Source organism: Myotis myotis, unplaced genomic scaffold, assembly GCF_014108235.1.
Source record: "Myotis myotis isolate mMyoMyo1 unplaced genomic scaffold, mMyoMyo1.p scaffold_m19_p_1, whole genome shotgun sequence".
NCBI lineage: Eukaryota > Metazoa > Chordata > Mammalia > Chiroptera > Vespertilionidae > Myotis > Myotis myotis.
The window spans coordinates 204,452,421-204,474,274 of record NW_023416313.1 but is presented as its reverse complement, the minus strand read 5'-3'; the positions used below and the strand labels follow the sequence as shown (position 1 = coordinate 204,474,274).

At 46.5% G+C, this 21,854-nt stretch overlaps 1 protein-coding gene across 5 annotated transcripts in view; it reads right to left on the bottom strand.

The window, feature by feature from the left end:
- Nucleotides 1-21,854, bottom strand: part of FLVCR2 (FLVCR heme transporter 2) — a 61,927-nt gene that overhangs the window by 9,506 nt on the left and 30,567 nt on the right. For 4 of the 5 annotated variants that reach the window (XR_004968270.1, XM_036313573.1, XM_036313587.1 and 1 more), the window contains exons 2-5: nucleotides 21,548-21,689; nucleotides 15,945-16,082; nucleotides 3,985-4,052; nucleotides 2,665-2,768 (exon numbers count right to left, since the gene is read on the bottom strand). Coding sequence is in view for 4 of the 5 variants with exons in the window: in XM_036313573.1 (XP_036169466.1) it covers nucleotides 2,665-2,768; nucleotides 3,985-4,052; nucleotides 15,945-16,082; nucleotides 21,548-21,689 (452 nt within the window). In the remaining variant the exon portion in view is untranslated. The remainder of the gene's footprint in view (nucleotides 1-2,664; nucleotides 2,769-3,984; nucleotides 4,053-15,944; nucleotides 16,083-21,547; nucleotides 21,690-21,854) is intronic. The other variant, XM_036313607.1, reaches the window with a different exon arrangement.

The following is a 21,854-nucleotide window of genomic DNA, read 5'->3' as shown; positions in this document are numbered from 1 at the left end:
ACTTTACGATTCATAACAGTAGCAACATTACAGTTATGAAGCAGCAACGAAAATAATTTTATGGTTGGGTCACAGCATGAGGAACTGTATTTAAAGGGCCAGAAGGTTGAGAACCACTGCTCTAAAGCATTTTACATTCATTTATTATTTCACTCAAACATTATAAAAGCCCTGAGAGAAATGTATGACGATCCCTACTTTTACAAATAAGAAAACTGAGGCTCAAGCTGGTTAGGTGACTAGTCTAAAGGAACCCGTTGAACAAATGCAGCGTTGGGACTTGGACTGGAACTCTGCGCTCTTTCCTCTATTGCACAGAGGATACGAATACTCAGCGTGGTTGCAGCTTTGGAAAAGCTCTCGGCCAGAGCCTATGGGGGATGCCCCTCCCACCCGGCACTTCAGAGCTGCTTCAGATAGAGGAGCTTTGTCCTTCCTCCACCCTGCTCCCCTCATCTAGTCCGACCCACCCTGCAGGAAGCAACGTCATGAACACCATTCTCTCTCGCTGACCCCGCCAGCTCATCTTTCCCCAGATTAGTTCAACCACGGCTTCATCTCAAACCACTGATCCATCTAGAAAAACTATTTGTAATCCCAGTCTGAAGATAAAGGGACCTCATTTCCAGCCTCCAAACCAGGACAGGACAAATCTGAGGGCCTCGGGGAGAAATGGACGGGCACCCAAAAGACTGGATCACAGTTTTCGCTCTCCTTTCTCCCTGGGGAGTAGTGCAGGGAGTGGCTGGTGCTGCCTGCAGGACCTAGGCATTGAACGGGGCAAAGGAACTGGTGGTATCGAGGTCCTGAAGGGTCCTCTCCAGCCCTTTCATTGTATTTTCCTCTGAATCATCTGCTGCCCACATTCCAGCCTTAGCAAAATTCCTCCTCCTCCTCCTCCTCCTCCTGCCACCAAGCAAGCACTGCTCTCATGTGTGGCTGAAGCAAGCAATTGACAGATGAGAGAGACGAGTGGGAAGCCAAGCTCCAGCAGCAGTTCATTAAGCCCAGCCAGGCCTTCGTCATGTTTAGCCAGGCAGACACATCACTGGGGATGGCCTCAATTGGCCTTTGACTAGGGCAGCCACAGTGAGACCTGGTCTGACCAGAGCCTCACAGAAGTGGGTTTGTGGGGCAGAGAACAGGTCTGCCACTGTCTTGTCGCCTCCAGACACTGGGGACTTTGGAGGCCTTGTCAAAGCAGCCCTGAATGCCGCCCTGACCCAGTGCAGGGCAACCCTGGCAGCCGCCCTGCTGGCCAGCATTAATTGAGCACCCAATGCATGCAGAGCACTGGAAAGATGCAGTAGCCCTAGCCAGTTTGGCTCCGTGGACAGAGCGTCGGCCTGCGAAGTGAAGGGTCCCAAGTTCAATTCCGGTCAAGGGCACATGCCTGGGTTGCGGACTCGATCCCCAATAGGGGGCGTGCAGGAGGCAGCTGATCAATGATTTTCTCTCATCATTGATGTTTGTATCTCTCTCTCCTTCTCCTTTCCTCTATGAAATCAATAAAAATATATTCTTAAAAAAAAGATGCAGTGAGAAGAATGTTGTGCCTATTTTATTCAGTCTTTCTTCTGAGCCTGTCTATTGAATTTGAGGCATTTGACACAAATGCAGATTGAGGCACATGCAGATTCCCCTACTGAACTGGCATCCATGACGGTGGAGTTCACAAGTGTGTATTTTTAATAGCATCCTGAATTAGTTTGACTTACACTAAAATCTTTTTTTTAAAAAAATATATTTCTTTATTGATTTCAGAGAGGAAGGGAGAAGGAGAGGGAGAGAGAGAAACACCAGTGATGAGAGAGAATCATTGATCGGCTGCCTCCTGCACACCCCCTACTGGGGATTGAGCTGGCAACCCACACATGTGCCCTTGGCCAGAATCGAACCTGGGACCCTTCAGTCCACAGGCTGACGCTCTATCCACTGAGCCAAGCCGGCTAGGGCCTTTTTTTTTTATTCTCACCTGAGGATATGTTCACTGATTTTAGAGAAAGAGAGAAACATCCATTGCTTACATGCTCCAACCGGTATGTGCCTTGACCAGGAATCGAACCTGAAACTTTTTGGTGTATGGGACAATGAACTACCCGGCCAGGGCTGACGTACACTAAAATCTTAAGAAGACCACTCTGGGCTCTTAGAAATGTTCTGGACATTCAGACCCAAAGCACATCACAATATATACCAACAAGGTACAGTATAAGCAATTGCAAGATAATACACTGCAAACCAAAGTAAGCACAGAGCACCACTGTTAAGGCCATGGGGTCCAAGGGAGCCCTGAGAACAGGCCAGTGGAATCACTCCCTCATCTCCACTCTTTGGGGTTTCCACCAACTTTCCAACTGCTGACATTTTTCTACATTCATTTTCATTTCTCCCGCACCTGTCCCTTGCACAGCTATACTTGGGAGAGTGGTACTGTGCTAGGCCTCATGTCCTTTATCTCTAATCTCTCTAAGAGCCCCACCGGGCAGGTATTGCTTCCCTTGTTTTATAAGTGAGGAAAATGAGGCTCAGAGAAGATCAATGTGAACCACCCCCGTGACCACTCAGTTGCCGCACCGAAACCTTTGGAGCTGCACTGCTAAATGAACATGTCATTTCAAAATGAGTCCCCCAGTTCCCAGTCCGAGAGGAAGAATCACTTACTTGTAGGTTTTGGACCTATCCAGCCAGATACCTGAGATCATAGCCCCAAACATTCCAGCAATGACAATGGTCAGGCCTATTCTTCCAGCATTCACTTCTTCCCCCTGGGAAAGAAAACCACAACCCCAAAGATCAGCCAGCGACAGGACAAGGCCCAGGCAGAGGACAGTCACCACAAGGTGAGGGGCAAAGGCAAGGAACTCAGGCTCCATTAGACCCAGTTCTCAGACGGTATCAGGGCAGCCCTGTAAGAGGCTGCCAACGGGGAGAAAATCCTCCCAACAAAATATAACCCCAGATGTGGGTGCCTGATACTGGATGCTGGGGTGAACCAAATTCTGTCCTTAGAACCACTTTGAGGAAGATTTTTAAAAAATATGTAATCCTTATAGCAACTCTTTTCTCTTATTTACCATTTTTCCCATTTCACAGATAGGTAAACTGAAATATGTATATCCAAATATCCCATACTTAGGTGTTTTTGAGCTATTAGTGCCAAGAGGAATGGTAAAATAACAGTGATATATTTGTGAGCCCTTACTTTTATGAGCCAGGCACCATGCCAAGGGAGTTCACATCATTCTCCCATTTGATTCTCATAATTCCCCACCATAAGGTTAGGAATCAGTACTCCCCACTTTTCAGATGAAGAAACTGAGGCACAGTGAGATGAACCTATCAGTCCAAGGTCACGAGGCATTTGTTAAATGCTGAGCTAGGATTTGAACTCAGACCTGTCAAACTCCAAACTGGAACACTTAGCGGCAGTGACCACCTCTGTAACTACGCGACCCTGGTCCTTTCACAAAAAGGTTAGACCTGGGATTCCTGCCTCCAGGATAGTCAGTATCCCATTCCCCATATCCAGTCCTCACTGGTTCTGGAAGCATTTAAACAATACTTTCAGTTGAGTAACTGAGAGTGCGAAATTAAACTTTGCCCATACTTTACAAATTAAATATTTCAGATGTGGCTCCAAATATATATGTTTACTTACTCTGTTGTCAGGTGGCATGCTATGCGCTCGATGTATAGATAACATATATAAATATACACATACACACACACAGTATTATTTACTTTCTAATCCTAAAAATAATCTTTCAGTAAGTAATTATGCTCAGAGACACGAACTAGCTTGTCACACAGTTTAGTGCCACCAGAGCAGGGGTTGAGACCCTCCAGATCCCATAAGCATACCACGGTACCCTGCTGCCTAGAAGTGGGGGATCCAAGGGTTAACCACTACCCCAGCTCCTGCGAGACAGACTCAGGAACCTCATTCTCTCTGGGCCCCGCATGCTTAGGGGACGCCCTTACCGGAAAGTGCAAGATCACCATGCGATTCAGCAGAGTGGACAAGGCATAAAAAGCCCCAGTATTCAGACCTAAGGAGGGAGGGAGAAACACACAGCGTTAGGGCTGGCCTTCTGCGGGGGCGCCTGCTAGCTCCTCCCCCCAGCAGGTCAGGAGGCCGGAAATCCTCGTTCTCATTGCCACTGTGAATGGTGTCCTCAGAGAAGAAAAATCCAGGGAGTATCCACGGAGACTACTCTGAAGTTTTTCTCCAAGAAATACTCCCAAACAACCAAAAGCAGCCATTTCAACCTGGCCCTCTGGTCCCTTTAGGCCTGCCCTCGGTTCTGGGAAGCATTTCTCCCACGTCAGCATCATCCGCAGTCCTTTCTTAAGCCCTTGGCTGGATGTATGGGGTAAGCGGAACTACTGGACACCTTCCACCTCTATCTGATGACCTGTCCCCTCTCCAGACCTCTGACCTCTGACCCCTGACACCACTCCCTCTGCAGGTGGTTTCTCACCTCCTTCCCCATCGCTCCTTCCGCTTGCTTCTCAGAATCAATGCCACACAAAACCTTGTATGTGAAACCAGAAAGGACCCTAAAAAGCACTTAGTTGCCTCTTCTAATTCATCGACTCGTTCAACACATAAATGGAAAACCTGGAATATACTGTTAGAAGCTGTGTCCTTAGAGAATGAGGTCATTTGTCCAAAGCCATATAGTGAGTTATAGTAACTATGAGATGAGACTAGAACTGACCCAAAGGACAAAGGGCCTCCTGCCCTCCCTTCCTAATAACATTGATGATGATGATGATGATGGTGGTAACGGCAGCAGCACATACTTGTGTGCTAGCCACTGTTCTACGTACCTTACAATCCTCCCAACAACCCTAGAAAGCAGCTGGTGTTATCTTCCCCAATTTATAGATGAGAAAAGTGCACAGAGTTGAAAATCAAATACACCAGGAGACCTTTTAGTTTTAACTAAACTTCGAGACTCATAAGACTACCACTGATACTTGACATTAGATGCACTTAGAAGGGACACAGCTCTCTGACAGGGCAGCCTTAGGGCTCCTTTTCAAGGGGACCAGTGCACCGAACCCCAGCCATCCAGCCATCCAGAAGCCATTCTCGTTGGCCCGCAAGGTGATGGCTCAGTGCAGGAAAAGGTGGCTGTGGCAACCACTCTGGTTTAACACCTGACAGGAGCCACGACTGCTTGCAACAATGCCATAGGCATAGCTTCCAGGGTCCTCCATAAAGGACAGGACAGTGAAAGAGTCACTAAACTCAGCAAAACACAAAGAATGGCTTCTTATCAGATATGAGAAGGTCTCCCAGTCCAGTTGTAGTCATTTTTACCAGAGAGGGCATTTTTATCATAAGCAGGGTTGCATACGTGCAGCTGACTCACTCCCTTTTTCAGGTTCCCAGAAGAAGAATAAGTGGCAGAGCTGGATTTCAACCCAGAGTGTATGGCTCTAGAGTCCTCATTCTTTTTTGTTTGTTTTGTTTTGTTTGTTTTTATTGGTTTGAGAAAGAGGAAGGGAGAGGGTGAAAGAGAGAGCGAAACCTCAGTCGATACCCTGGGGATTGAGCCCACACCAGGGTATGTGCATGGGTCAATGCTCAACCAGCTGAGCCACACCAAGTCAGGGCTCGATCTCCAGTAGGAGGCGTGTAGTAGGCAGCCGATCAATGATTCTCTCTCATCATAGATGTTTCTATCTCTCTCTCCCTCTCCCTTCATCTCTGAAATCAATAATAAATAAATCAAAATCAATAAAAAAAAAAAACATGTTCGAGGGTGAGGATTAAAAAAAAAAGCAACTGTTCAGATCACCCTGTGAGATTACTTTCCATAGAACCCATTTTCATACACAACGTTGAGGGTCTCGAGGACTTCTTAAGCAATAAGCATACCCACCTAATCTTTACACCACACACCCAGCCACTTGGAAATTCCATTCCTGAGTCCAGGGGACCCACAAAAGGACACATTCCTTAAAAGGGTGGTGGGGTGGAATGTGGGCAGAGAGAAGAATGAAAGTAGCCCGTAGTCCTGCTCCTCACACCTCTCGGCCCCTCTCAGCGTATGGTTTGAGCCTCACACTGCAAGGGGCAAGACAATGTTCCAAGTCACACTCAGCTTAAGGTGTGATGGCTACTCTGAACTTGGGTCCACCCGGAATGAAGAAGGAGAGCAAAATCCACAGGAAACAGAGGGAAATTATCCAGGACTGAGGCAGGATAGAAAGAAGCTAGGAAAAGCTCTCAACAAGTGAAATGAGTAAGTAGGAGCGGACATCACAGGTCGATAAGCCACTAGGCCCTCTCATCAGAGCCCCCAACTCCAGGCATAACCAAAGGGAAGACAGCTATGGCAGGAAACTCCTGTAGTGGCCGCAGAAGTCAACAACAAGGCCTTGCTAAAACCAAATCAATCTAAAATGGAGGAAAAATTGACCAGAGAAAGGCCCCAAAGTTCATTATATAATCACTAGAGGCCCGGTGCACAAATCTGTGCACAGATGGGGTCCCTCTGGGTGGCCTGCAGGGATTGGGCCAAAACCCGCAGTCCAATGCCCCCTGCAGCTCCTACCTGCCGCTCCCGCTCATCCCAGCCCCACTGTGCCAGCCACAAGCTCACGCCCAATCAGTCCCGATCTGGAGAGGCTCCCGGTGCCACAGCAGCGCTCCCTAGCCATAGGCCCTGCGTCTGGTGCCCTCCCAAGAGGAGTGGCCTGTGGGATCGGCTGAAACCAGCTCTTTGATATCCCCCAAGGGGTCCCAGATTGCGAGAGGGTGCAGGCCAGGCTGAGGGACCCCATCGGTGCATGATCAGCCCGGGAGGGACAGTGGGAGGGCTCCAGGGCATGTCTAGCCCATCTTGCTCAGTTCCAATGGGCTGGACCCCAGCAGCAAGCTAACCTACCGGTCGGAGCATCTGCCCCCTGGTGGTCAGGGCACATCATAGTGAGCAGTTGAGCAGCCTTAGCATATCATTAGCATATTATGCTTTGATTGGTTGGTCGGTTGTTCTGCCGTTCGGTCTATTTGCATTTTATTAAATAGGACTAGAGGCCCATTGCACAAAGAGATTCGTGCAATAGGCCTTCCATCCCCTGGCTGCCGGCACCAGTTTTCCTCTGGCACCTGGGACCCAGGCCTTTGGTCCAGCTGCAGCGAGGCGAGGCTTGGCTTCTCCGCTGAGGCCGCAGCGAGGCTTGGCAGCAGAGAAGCCAAGCCTCTTCAGTCTTCAGTCTTCGCTCTGGCGCCTGCATATGCAAATTAACTGCCATCTTTGTTGGGTTAATTTGCATACTCATCTGATTGGCTGGTGGGTGTAGTGGAGTGACACCAATTTGCATGTTTCTCTTTTATTAGTGTAGATTATAATGACACCACAGGTAGAGGGGGACTGAGAAGGACAAACATCAGGGCACTTTCGGAACAGGTCATATTAGGAACAAGACCAAAAGGTGGAGTCATAATTTGGCACCACGAAGTTCAGAAACAACCTGACCCTTGGAAACATAAACTCCGAAAAACTGATTGACCTAGTGAGCCCGCATCCACTCGGATGTGTACTTTCACTTCTTTCGCCATGACTAGGGGAGCAGCAGATGGCAGCAGCTGTCCCAGGCTCATCCCGATCCTACTTCCAGGAACCCATGTCCTCGCCTCTTTTTCTACCTAAAGAAAACTCCTTCCGCTCTCACTTGGACTTGTTCTTGAATTCTTTCCTGCGCGAGTCAAGAACCTGGAGGTCCCGGACCCTGCCAGGACAATCCGGTGAACAAGAGGACTGGAAGCAAAAAAACCCACCTGAAACACGAGAGCTGGTTGAGCTACACCACTACGTTCATGGGGACTCGGTGCTTTAGGGAAATCCGTTCCAGATTCCTATCAGCAGCTGGGAGCTTGTTAGTCATGCACATTCCTGTCACCTCCACAGACCTGCTGCAGCAGCCACTGTGGGAGTTCTGTGATCTGTGTGTCAACAAGCCCTCCAGGTACTTCTGACAGTGCTCAGGTATGAGGCCCACTGGCTCAGCTAGACTAGTCTGGTTTTTCAGTAGCGATCCCCCGCTCAAAGGCAGCCAGGAGAGGTGGGGGCAGGGGCATGGGGCTCACCCTGGGAGGCTGCCATTCTTTTCAACTGTTTCTACAGGAATTAGGAATTAGGAGCATATTATATGTATGGTTTCTGAATCGGTCTCTAGTTTAGCTGTCTCTCCCCAGCAGAGTTAAACAGTACCAGTCCACTCCACCGCCCAAACCAAGGGACTCAGCGTCCCACAAGAAGGGCAGGAATGAAATACGTGCTCTGCTCTGTGCGTGAGTGCCTCTAATAGGAATACAGGTGCTATATCTGGGCATGTATAGCTCCAGCAAGTTAAGCCTGCTGGGTGAGGGCCACACTCCTATGAGAAAATGTGATCTTCCCTGAAAGGCCTGGTCATTCCTGGTATCATTCCCCAGAGGAAGTACCAGTCCCTGACGGGGAGGGCTTTAGGAAGGCAGAAAGGACTCGTCATCACTCTGAGTCTCTCCTTGTCAAGAGTAGTTTTTTCAAACTGTGGCCCAGGGACCACTGACATTAGGAGTCCTCAGAGCTCAAACGTGCAGATACGTGGGCCCTGCCCTGGGCCTACGCTAGCTGAATCTCCTGGAATGGCGCTAGAAATCTACATTTTAACAAAAACCAAACAAACAAACAAAACCTGGACATAAAGGGCCTTGGGAATACTGAAGATCACTGGCCAGGCCCAGGTCTCAGCTGTGGGGTTAACATGGAGGCAGCAGGGGTGGGAAGGGACTTCAAGACTGTGAGAATGACCCGTAACATACCTACGTTAGAGGTTCTTGACTCTGCTGCAAACCAGAATAGCCTAGAATGCTTGTTAACAGCACATTTCCAGGGACGGATCCAGAAATTCAAATTCTGGATTTGAATTTCCAGGAGAGAGCCATGGAAATCTTTGCATGCATTCAATCGATCACCCCAGGGAATTCTATCATTAGGCAAACCTGGGGAACACTGATCCTAGGTCCTATCTCTGCGTTCTGTTTACTCTGTGTTCATTTCCCTTTTCTCCTTCTTGTAGTAAACCCTTGTGTGGTTTATTGTGGGGGGAGGGGGATTTTGAGAGAGAGAAAAGGAGAGGGAGAGACAGAGAGAGACAGGCAGAGAGAGAGAGACACACACAGAGAGAGAGAGAGAAACATCAATTTGTCGTTCCACTTATCTATGCATTCATTGGCTGTTTCTTGTATGTGCCCTGATGGAAGATCGAACCCACAACCTTGGCTTATCAAGATGACATTCTAACCAACTGAGATACCTGGCCAGGGCTAAACCCTTGTTTTAAAGGGCCAGCATGACCTCAGAAAGTTCCAGGGTTCACAAGGATTTTATACCCACTCTTAAGCCAAGATCTTCGAGGGGGCACAAAGCGTCCTCCTAGGCCCATGGAAAGCCCGTGAGGGCCCCAAGGGAAGGTGTCCTCGGAACACACGGTGAGGCTCTGGTTCAGGTGCCCAGCATGGAAGAGTGTTCAGAAGCCTGGGGGCAAGGCTGGGAGGGCATGGGAAAGCACTCCCTTCAAGGACATTCTTTAGAGGACCAGCATTTTTCACAGGAGATTATTATACCATCACCATTGATGAAGAGATTAGAGGGAGCCCTGGGAAAGCCAGACCTAGAGGCACAAAGAGAAGGTAGCTGAAGAGAGGTTTTTTTCTTCACCCCACTCCCACTGCTGGTACACATCACAAGACGCGCCCTACCCCAAACTCTGTAGGACCCTCAGAGGATCTGGTTCCAGCCCCACCTTCCTGCATTGCCAAACTCAGAAGGTTGGGGGTGCGGGGCGGGGGGAGCCTATTTTACTAGAGAAGGAGGCAGTTTCTTCTTTTTGTGATAGTTTGGCAACATCAAGCACAAACCCTCTTCTGTACCTCCTCCCTCTAAGTGGGCTGTCAGATTTAAGAAAAAAAACGAAGACAAACCACATACCTGCTTAAATTTGAATTTCAGAAAAATGAACCACTTTTTAGCATACATATACTCCAAATATCACATGGGCCATGTTTTTTTTCTCCATTGCTTTTTTTCAGAGAGAGTGGAAGGGAGGGAGAGAAGGAAGGAGGGAGGGAGGGAGGGAGGAAAAGAGAAAGAGAAAGAGAGAGAGAGAGAGAGAGAGAGAGAGAGAGAGAGAGAGAGAGAGAGAGACAAAGAGAGAGATGTGAGAGAGACACATCAACTGGTTACCTCCCACACGTGCCTGACTGGGAATGGGAGCAAACTGGCAACCCAGGTACGTGTTTAACTTGATGGCCCTTATTTTATCTCAAAAAACTACCTTTAAGGGTCTGGCCAGACCCTATAGGGACATTCCTCTGAAGCCTTCACCGCACTTCAGCTCTGGGCAGCGGACTCAGCAGCTTTTGTTCCCATTCAGAGAACTCCAATGAGAAGCAAACGTTATCAATAGCCATCCCCTACCCAGGCAGCCTAGAGATGGAGTCACCGCTAAGGCAGAAGTGGGGGCAGGAGCATGGGGGGCAGTGCAGGGCTCACCCTGGAAGGCTGCCATTCTTTCCAAAGAGAATTTAAGGAATGGGGCTCAATCCCCAATGGGGGGGGGGCATGTAGGAAGCAGCTGATTGATGATTCTCTCATCATTAATGTTTTTAACTCTCTCTCCCTCTCCTTTCCTCTCTGAAATAAATAAAACTATATTTAAAAGAAAGAAAAGAAAAGGGCCCTGCCAGCATTGCTCAGTGGTTGAGTGTCGACCCATGCATCTAGAGGTCTCGGGTTTGATTCCTAGTCAGGGCACATGCCTGGGTTTCAGGCTTGATCCCCAGCGGTTTGGGGGCAAGGAGCGTGCAGGAGGCAGTCAATTGATGTTTCTCTCTCTCTATCTCCCTTCTTCTCTCTTTAAAATCAATAAAAACATATTTAAAAAAGAAATGTGGGAGGGAGGAATAGGGGGGATTAGAAAGACAAAAGATGGGTGGAGGTGGTACACTCAGTAACTGACACCAAAATTCAGACCTCTCGTTCTTTATGTGCAACTCTGAACTCACCGGACCAGCATTCAAGGCTCTTACTCTGAGGCATGTCCACCCATGTCCTGCAAATGTGTTTGTGAAATGCTATCATCTGCTAGAACCCCAGCCATGTGCTGAATTTATAGGGGTTTGTTTTTGGTTTTGTTTTTTTAATTTGGAGCAAAGATAGTGGGAGAAGAAAGCAGAGATTCTCAGGTGAACTGCCTTTACATGACCTGCAAACCTTAAAGAGGCACACACTAAGGCTGCAACTCCATCATCCCCAAATCCCACAGATGGCTGGCCAACAGGATGGTCCTGCTTCCCAAATCCTCAAACTCTAGATCCACACCCTAGAACAGCGGTTTTCAACCTGTGGGTCGCGACCCCTTTGGGGGTCGAACGACCCTTCACAGGGGTCGCCTAAGACCATCGGAAAACACATATATAATTACATATTGTTTTTGTGGTTAATCACTGTGCTTTAATTATGTTCAATTTTTAACAATCAAAATACATCCCGCATATCAGATATTTACATTACGATTCATAACAGCAGCAAAATTATAGTTATGCAGTAGCAACAAAAATAATTTTATGGTTGGGGGTCACCACAACACGAGGAACTGTATTAAAGGGTCGTGGCATGAGGAAGGTTGAGAACCACTGCTCTAGAAGAAAGCAACCCCGGTGTTAACTGGTCTGGAGAATTCAATCTGAGGAAGAACACACTCCCCAGGGTACACCCAAGGCCACCTGGGCGGTGCGCTAAGACAGGAGCCCGGCTCTGTCTCCGAGAGGCTGGGTTCTGCATGAGGAGGCAAGACGCCATTGGTTAGAAAGGTGGGCTCAGAACCAAGATGGCGGCATAGGTAAACACCGGAGTTTGCTGCCTTGCACAACCACTTCAAAAATACAACTAAAAGACGGAATGGACAACACCCAGAACCACAGCAAAGCTGGCTGAGGGGAAATTCTTCAACTAGAAGGAAAGAAAACAGCATACCGAGACTCAGGGGAGGCGCAGTGCGGAAAATACAAAGGTGGGGAGGTGCGCGCAGAGCGGGCTGGTGGCTGAGGGCACGGTTGTCGTTTTCAATCGGGAGGGAGGCTCAGGCCCTGAGCTCCAGTTCTGGGCAAGTCTCTAGGGACCCAGACTCAAACGGGAGAAGTGGGACTGTCTGGCATCGGTTGGAACGCAAGGGCAGCTTTCTCTCCGAGGTTTGCAGCGGTTGCTGGGACTCTGAGAGGCAGAGCCTCTGGGGACGGGACTGAGAGCAGCCATAACTGCTCCCTCCGCCCGCCCTGTTGATCCTGTGCGACCCGCCCCGCCCAAGCCCTGCACAGAGCCATTTGCCGGATAGCCTCAGGCAAACGCTAGATTAGCACCTCCCCAGAGGACAGAAGTTTTCCCACTGCAGACACAGCTGACTCTCACAGCCAGTTGGCCTGGAGGTCAAATCCTCCCAGTATTAACTACAACAATCAAGGCTTAACTACAACAAGACTGTGCACAAAGACCACTAGGGGGTGCACCAAGAAAGCATAAAAAAAAATGCGGAGACAAAGAAACAGGACAAAATTGTCAATGGAAGATACAGAGTTCAGAACCACACTTTTAAGATCTCTCAAGAACTGTCTAGAAGCCGCCAATAAACTTAATGAGATCTACAAGAAATCTAATGAGACTCTCGATGTTATGATAAAGAACCAACTAGAAATTAAGCATACACTGACTGAAATAAAGAATACTATACAGACTCCCAACAGCAGACCAGAGGAGCGCAAGAATCAAGTCAAAGATTTGAAATGCGAAGAAGCAAAAAACACCCAACCGGAAAAGCAAAATGAAAAAAGAATCCGAAAATACGAAGATAGTGTAAGGAGCCTCTGGGACAGCTTCAAGCGTACCAACATCAGAATTATAGGGGTGCCAGAAGATGAGAGAGAGCAAGATATTGAAAACCTATTTGAAGAAATAATGACAGAAAACTTCCCCTACCTGGTGAAAGAAATAGACTTACAAGTCCAGGAAGCACAGAGAACCCCAAACAAAAGGAATCCAAAGAGGACCACACCAAGATACATCATCATTAAAATGCCAAGAGCAAAAGACAAAGAGAGAATCTTAAAAGCAGCAAGAGAAAGACAGTCAGTTACCTACAAGGGAATACCCATACGACTGTCAGCTGATTTCTCAACAGAAACTTTGCAGGCCAGAAGGGAGTGGCAAGAAATATTCAAAGTGATGAATGCCAAGAACCTACAACCAAGATTACTTTATCCAGCAAAGCTATCATTCAGAATTGAAGGACAGATAAGGAAAAGCTAAAGGAGTTCATCACCACCAAACCAGTATTATATGAAATGCTGAAAGGTATCCTTTAAGAAGAGGAAGAAGAAGAAAAAGGTAAAGATACAAATTATGAGAAACAAATATGTATCTATCGACAAGTGAATCTAAGAATCAAGTGAATAAATAATCTGATGAACAGAATGAACTGTTGATTATAATAGAATCAGGGGCATAGAAAGGGAATGGACTGACTATTCTTGGGGGGGGGGGGAGAAGGGGTGTGGGAGATGCGGGAAGAAACTGGACAAAAATCATGCACCTATGGATGAGGACAGTGGGTGGGGAGTGAGGGCAGAGGGTGGGGTGGGAACTGGAAGGAGGGGAGTTATGGGGGGAAAAAAGAGGAACAAATGTAATAATCTGAACAATAAAGATTTAATAAAATTAAAAAAAATAAAAAATAAAAGAAAGACGGGCTCGGGCCTCAGACGGACAGAAGTGTATATCCAAGCTCTCCTGCTCGCTAGCTGTGCACTGGTGGGCCAGGAACGAAACCAGGGCCTCGGCTTCCTCAGGTATAAAATGGAATAGAGTTAAGGACCTGTGTCATGGGTTTGTTTCAAAGATGAAAAGAGATAATGCATGTAAAGCCCTTCACACGGTGCCTAACACACAGTAATGGGCTCAATGCGTTTTTTTCAAGTCTGTGTTTACACCTAAGAATCATTTCCTTGTTTGGCAAAGAGCCTTGTCTCCAGGTCCAATTCTCTCCCATGGAAATTAGGCTTGTGGTTCTCTGAGCTGAGTACAGACATCCAGGTACCCCCAGGCCTTTGAGGAAAATGTTAATAAATCCTACCCACATACAACAGAGTCCAATGCTTTGGAGACTCAGAAGTGAATTGCTTTGCCCATCAACGCACATGAGCCAGCCTATTATTGTGGCCCTTAGGAATGCAGAGATATCCTAAGGCCTGAGAAGCTTGGAGAGAATGAGGCCTGGAGACCCGAGACCTTGAAGACTAATCTAGTTACCTGGAGCTCTTCCAGATGAGAGGTCACTGAACTACGTGTATGCCAGAAACACTTAGGCGTGCCTCTCTACCCAGAAATGATGCCACCTCTTATCAATGCTTTAGCAGATAAACACTTTGAGATAAAGGGCACTGATAAGCCTAACATGAAACCATGGCACAATTTTAGGAAGGACCATAGGCAATGACTAGTATGTAACAAGCATCAAGCAGGCAGGAGCTGGAGTTAGGCAAACCTGTATCTGAATCCTGGCACTTAAAAGCTGTGTGATCTCAAGCGAGTTACCTAATTCTTCTGAGTTTCAGTTTCCTCATACATTAATTGGGGATAGTTAGAGTATCTACCTGACATGGGTGTGGGGGAAGTTAAATAAAAGCGTATGTGGAAAGTCTTGGGACATTGTAAATGCTATTGATGCTATAAAACCCATGGCTTATGAACCTAGAGAGAATATAAGGTTATAGTTAACTGAGGTTTCACCAAGAATAAATCATGTTAAACCAATCTCATTTTTTAAATACCTGTAGAGTTATTGAGCATGTTATACATTTGTTGACTCTTGATTTTAAACTAACTAGTCGATTAAGTGGTCAAATGTAAGACGGAGAGCAGTCCAGTTGGGTGGACCTGTTTAACGGAATGCCATGAGGTTCTGTTCTTACCCTTGTCTGATCTAACATTCTTATTAAAGGTTGGAAAAAAGATGCAGAAAACACCATGCTGGCGAGGCAAGCCAATACACCAGCATGAAGATTAAAATTTACCTTACCAAAAGCCAACAAAATGAAATGAAACAGGCCCTAGCTGGTTTGGCTCAGTGGATAGAGCGTTGGCCTGCGGACTGAAGGGTCCTGAGTTCGACTCAGGTCAAGGGCACTTGCTCAGGTTGCAGGCTCAATCCCCAGGCAGCCAATCAATGAGTCTCTCTCATCATTGATGTTTGTATCTCTCTCTCCCTCTCCCTTCCTCTCTGAAATCTATAAAAATATATATTTTTAAAAAATAAAATGAAAGAGGATATTGTCTTACATTCAAATAAATACAAAAGGAGTCAATGTTACAAGATGAAGGAAGACTGGTGGAGGAGTGATTCATATAGCAAGACCCATTTATTTATGCATGCATTTATTTAAGAGTCATTCATTCACTCAATAACTATAGGAGTATCCACTCCAGGCCAGCCACTACAGGTGATGAAAAGACATAATTATAAAGATGAAAAGACATATACATCTCTGCTCTCAAGGATATCCTTGTCTAGTGAGAAGACAGACCTGGAAATGGGACAGCACAGCAAGAGAGGAAAGATCACCTAATGCTGCTTTAAAGCAGTGATACTGAAATAAGACTCGGCGGATCAGCAGGCATTTGCCAGATAACCTGACACAGGAAAGAACGGTTTGCTAGGTGGACTTTGCGGAACCCACAAAGGCCCTGAGACAGAGCTGACTGTTCTGGTTGACCCTCGACAATTACTCTGCATGCACATTTGGGAACTGGAAAAAGTCATGCACAGACACATCAGGCCTCTTGCCTCACATTCCCAGCGCAGGTACACTCCCAGACACATCTGCATCTTACCATAGGTGATGATAAGCAGCTTGAAGTTGAGGTTTTTGAAGAGCCGGATGATGGGATTTAAGTACGAAGTTTCCGGTACTAAGGAATAGCTCAGGGATTGGGCCCTGCTGGGGGGATGTTTAGGCTTCTCCTTGAATACTGAAAGGAAAGAAACAGAGAGATCACTGAACATCCCTGTGGTTACAGCCCAGCAGAGTTACACATGGACAAGAGCTGGCTCCATCACCCGAGAAGGAGCTAGGATTCAAAAGGAAATATTAATTCTTCAATGAAATCCTTTACAGCTTCCTCTCTTGAAGCTGCTTTTCATTGTCTATGGCTGAGTGTGTGGTCTGTTGATTACTTTTTCTGGAGGGACGCACATGGATCGGTGAGGGAGGAGGGGGACACCCGCCTAGCCAGCCAGATCAGCCGAATCAACCCTGGCGATCAATGGGGTGACAGATGTCGCAGCCAGATCGCCCTCACATCCTGATTACTTTTTCTTAATGGCCTCTGGATGACTGCAATAATTGGGGCAGAGTTCAAGGATCAAGGAGTCCTTAATGTTCGGGGCAGAAATATAATATTGGGGACTAGCTATTAGTTATAAGAAATAAAATAAGAAACATTAATCATGCTCTGTTTACCATGATTATTTTGTTCTGATTAAAGAAAGCACATTCTGGAATATAATGGCCAACATAAACTGATGAACAAAAATAGGTCCAGACTATCAAACCTCAGAGGGAAGGCAGGGGAGCAAGGCGGGCCGGGGGGCAGGGGGGTCGAGGTGTAAGAGATCAACCAAAGGACTTGGATGCATGCATATAAGGATAACCAATGGACACAGACAGTAGGGGGGTGAGGGCATGTGCTGGGGGGTGGGAGCGGCTGGGGAGAGGTCAACTGGGGGAAAAGGAGACTTATGTAATACTTTTAAACAATAAATAATTCAAATTTAAAACAAACAAAAAAAGAAAGCACATTCTAACCTGGCTGGGAGTTGTACGCCTGGGACATGGGAGCTCACATTGGAATGCAGTCCATCCTCCTGCCCGGAGAACTGCCCATGATTATGGAAAGATTTACAACCTTGTGGCTGAAGCAATCTAGTCCTGGAGGCACCTGCTCTTCACAACCTTCAGCCCTTATTACCTGTAATCTGGTCCCGGGGTGCCCGGAGGCACCCACCCTCTGAGATACCCCCTCCCCAGCCCACAGGACTTATAACCCGCAATTATTATACCATGCCTACTCTCCCATGCCTGTAATTCCTACTTTCCCACACAATCTTTGTCCTTCTACCCAATATAAGCAGCTGGCTTATGGGGAGGGGCAGAGAAGATTTTTGTGGATGACCCGCTGCTCTCCCATTCTGTCGGCATTACTGGAATAAATGCTCATATATGATTCAACCCTGTCTCTGCTTAATTGGCTCAAGTGGTGACAAACAGCCCGGACCCCTTGGTTGTCCAGTTACAATAAAAGCCAGGAAAAAACACACTGGCCCAGCACTGAAGAACACACAATAGTCACACATGGAGAGAAAGGGCATGAGAGCTGAGGCTTTAGGATTAGCGAGCCCGGTTCATGGCCTAGCACCCGAGCTCCTCCTGAGGGGGAGGAGACTGTGTTGCCTGTGCCTAGCACAGAGCCTGGCACAGGACAGTCAATACATATTCCTAAGTGGAAGGAACTTCTAGTAGAAAAACCTGGAGTCCATTCCTAGTTTTTCAAAATCTGAATCAGACATCTTCCTCACAGAGCCTTGAGCCTTGAGCAAGCATGTCAAACTCCCGGCCCATGGGCCGCACGCGGCCCACAACGAATATTTTCGCAGCCCAGCCAATATAACGGTATGGAAGAAACATTTTAATAAAAATTTCGTAACTTATGCCCTGACTAGTTTGGCTCAGTGGATAGAGCGTCGGCCTGCGGACTGAGGAGTCCCAGGTTCGATTCTGGTCAGGGGCATGTGGTTGCGGGCACATTTCCAGTAGGGGGTGTGCAGGAGGCAGCTGATCGATGTTTCTCTCTCTTTGATGTTTCTAACTCTCTAGCCCTCTCCCTTCCTCTCTGTAAAAAAATTTCGTAACTTAACTTTTACAAATCCTGTTATACATAATTATCAATAACAAACAATTCAACGTTTGCTAATGACTGATTACTATAATCGTGTTGCATTCATTTCCCTCACGTGCCTTACGCGCAGGCGCACCATTTCTCTCCACTAATACTAGCAGCAAATATTTTAGCAGCCAATTGCCACGTCATTAGTCTTGTACTGACTTGTTTGGTGTGCGCAACAGGAAATATTTCGCTTTCAGAGAATAAGAAAAATAGGTTTATGTGCGTTACACTTATTAATCTGTGTATTATTCAGTGTCTGGTAAGTTAATGTTCAAGAAAAACTATTCATTTTTATTAAAATGTTGTATTATTTTGTGTTAACAATTACTCATTTATTTCAGCCCTTTGTATTCAGCATGTCTCTATCAAAATAAACCTACGTTTCTATAAAAATTGAAGCTTTTGGTTTTTTGCGGCCCACGTAAACTTAAGTCTTGTTTATTTGACCCATATTAGCCTTTGAGTTTGACATGCCTGGCCTAGAGCAGTGGTCGGCAAACCGCGGCTCGTGAGCCACATGCGGCTCTTTGGCCCCTTGAATGTGGCTTCCACAAAATACCACGTGTGGGCGCGCACATACAGTGCGAAGTTGACTTAAAACTTTAAGTAAAGTTTATTAAGTTAATTTTAGGAAACGTTGTGGAGTGAAAGAAGATGTAGTGTTGAGGATTGAGAAAGGTATGTTGAGATGGTTTGGACATATAGAGAGGACGAACGAAAGGAGATAGATGAAACAAGTATACAAGACGAGTGTGGATGGGGGAGTTGGAAGGGGTTGAGCTCAGCGAACGTACCTCCATCAGATTGAGGACGTTTTTAGCAAAGGCCAGCTTAAGAGTATCCTGATTAAGTTAATAACAATGTACCTACCTATATAGTTTAAGTTTAAAAAATTTGCCTCTCAAAAGAAATTTCAATCGCTGTCCTGTTGATATTTGGCTCTGTTGACTAATGAGTTTGCCGACCACTGGTCTAGAGGATTAACACAGCCACCTATGGGAGTGGCTACTCTGACGTGAAGGACTGGGGCGGGGCAATGGGGAAGCCATTCCTTTACATTCTATTTTCAGTACAACTGGTACCCTCCATGTAACTGCACTGGCGCTATTCAGTTCTCTGGAGGGCAGGTCAGTTTAACCAGTTTTTTTGGCTGAACTGGTTCCCCAATTGGGTCCAAGAAGGCACCATGGGGCCTCCCCTCACGCATTCCTATTCCAGTTAAAGGAAGCTCTGGAAACGTGGTTTAATGTCTTGAAGAGGCAAGTCTCCCCCTCCCCTGGCCCTGCCCCTTCAGAAAACCCTCCAGCCCTGACTACAGAGCCCTGCTTCTTTCCTCCTTTTTAAAAAAAAGGTTTTTATTTTTAATCTTTATTGTTGAGAGTATTACAGATGTCCCCACTCCCCCCCCCCGCCGAGTGCACCCCCCACCCAGTTCCTCCCCACCCCATTCCTTCACCACCCGACTGTCTGTGTCCATGGGCAATGCATACAAGCACATACATTCTTTGGTTGGTCTCTTCCCAGTCCCTGCCCTTCCCTCTGAGATTTGTCCGTCTGTTCCCTGTTGCCTTGCCTCTGGTTCTAGTCCATTTATCAGTTTATTTTGTCGTTAGGCTCCACATATAGGTGAGATCATGTGATATTTGTCTTTCTCTGACTGGCTTATTTCACTTAGCATATCTCCAGAGCCCTGCTTCTTTCTCCTCCAGAAGGAGTCCTGGGTCATTTCCTTCTGGGTGACTTCCTGCTATTGGGAACCTCTCATTCACTGTCTTGGCTGTTTGCCTCCCCCTCCATCAGGGTAAAGAAAGAAAGCAAGGCAAGGGAGTGATCCTGCAACAGCAGGTGCTTGCTTCCCATAATACCTTTCAGTCTGTGCTTGATAATAAAATGCCAAAATGTAGAAATGCTCTACCTCCAGGATTTCAGCTGCAAAGAACCAGGCCCTCACCTGCCACAAACACAAGAATCTGGAGCTGGGAACATTCCAGTTTGAAACTTAAAGTCTGGCTGAGTAAGAGGATCCCTGGCTGGATTGCTCTTTCCTGCTCTCACTCACAGCTCTACAGCTTCTACCTTCCCAGGAACACCGCGTCCTCTGTCCAAGACATCCTGCCTGCTCTTAGAGGCCTCCAGGCACCTCTTTCTCAGCGTAGACCCAGGGAGGGAATGACAAGGTGAGAACAGTTGAATGAAGTAGATGATTATAAAACTGACTCTGGAGGTGAGGCCAGAAGGAAGGAATGAAAAGAAACCTTTAACATGAGTGAGTGAAACTTTCAGATATTAGGAAGAAAACTGGTTAACCTTTAGACGGGTGACTAACTGAAAATGAAAACCTTTACTCTGCTGTTTCTGAATTTATCACTGCCCATATAGTATCACTCAGATTATAAAAGAGGACATAAAATTATATTATCCATCAGTTGTATGGTGATGAATGGTATCTAGACTTGTGCTGATGATCACTTTAAAGTATATACAGATGTCAAATTAGAATACTGTACACATGAAACATATAATAAAAGAATTTTTAAAATTATATTAACCAAATATCTCAGTGATTAAATATACCTTTCTATAAAATGAATAATAGCTATCTGAGGTTGGGATTAACTTGTACAAGGCTAAATTAATGGTCATGCTTTTGTATTTTCTAGATTTTTTCATAATAAGAAAATATTACTCTTATAATCTTTTTAAAGAAAAGCATTAAAATTGTGGTACCCAGGTATTCTCAGGTGAATCTATGAGATTATTAGTGTTTATGGGTTAATTCTGTTTTGTTTAGTTCCAGAAATTTAGAGTACGGCCTTACACAAGTTGAGGCTTAAATCCGATCTCTGCCACTTAAGGACTACTGAATCTGGAATAATTTTTTCAACTCCTCTAAGTCTTCCTTTTTGTTAAATGGGACTCATAATGGTACCTTCACTCATAAGGTTGCTGAGGCTTACCTGAGATCGAGCTTGAACAGCACAATGCCTGTGCTGTCATAAGTGCTCATGAAGCCTGACCATTAATTCTTGTGAGGTCATACGGGGAACGGTTTAATTACAATCAAACCTTTACTGAGCCACTAGCAAAGTGCACAAGGCCAGCTAACACCCTATTGGGGGTAACTGCTTAGGCTAAAGCATTTGAAGACTATTAGAAGCCTGGCCTTCAGTTTCTGTAAGTGCCACCATATTCTAGAGCTGTGGTTCTCAACCTTCTGGCCCTTTCAATACAGTTCCTCATGTTGTGACCCAACCATAAAATTATTTTCGTTGCTACTTCATCACTGTCATGTTGCTACTGTTATGAATCGTCATGTAAATATCTGATATGCAGGATGGTCTTAGGCGACCCCCGTGAAAGGGTCATTCGACCGCCAAAGGGGTTGCGACCCACAGGTTGAGAACCGCTGCTCTAGAGCCATGTGCACAAGGGCCCCACCAAAGCCAGTAGAACCTCCCTACCTCCCCACCCCAGCAGCCTAATGAACTTACCGATGATGACAAGGATGAAAAGCAGGGTGGCAACAGCTGCTATTATGTAGAACATGATGCTGATGTGGTAGGCAAGCTTGTCCTTGTCTTTGGAATTGGGTACCAGAACAGGAGGGACCAAGAACCCAATCGCAATTCCAACCTATAGAAGACAGAGAGAGTCGATTTTAGTTACCAATGTCCAAGAGGTGATGGCACAAATTTAAAAAGATTCCTAATAAGAAACACAATCCCAGCCTAGCTGGTGTGGCTCAGTGGTTGAGCATTGATCTATGAACCAGGAGGTCACAGTTGGATTCCAGGTCAG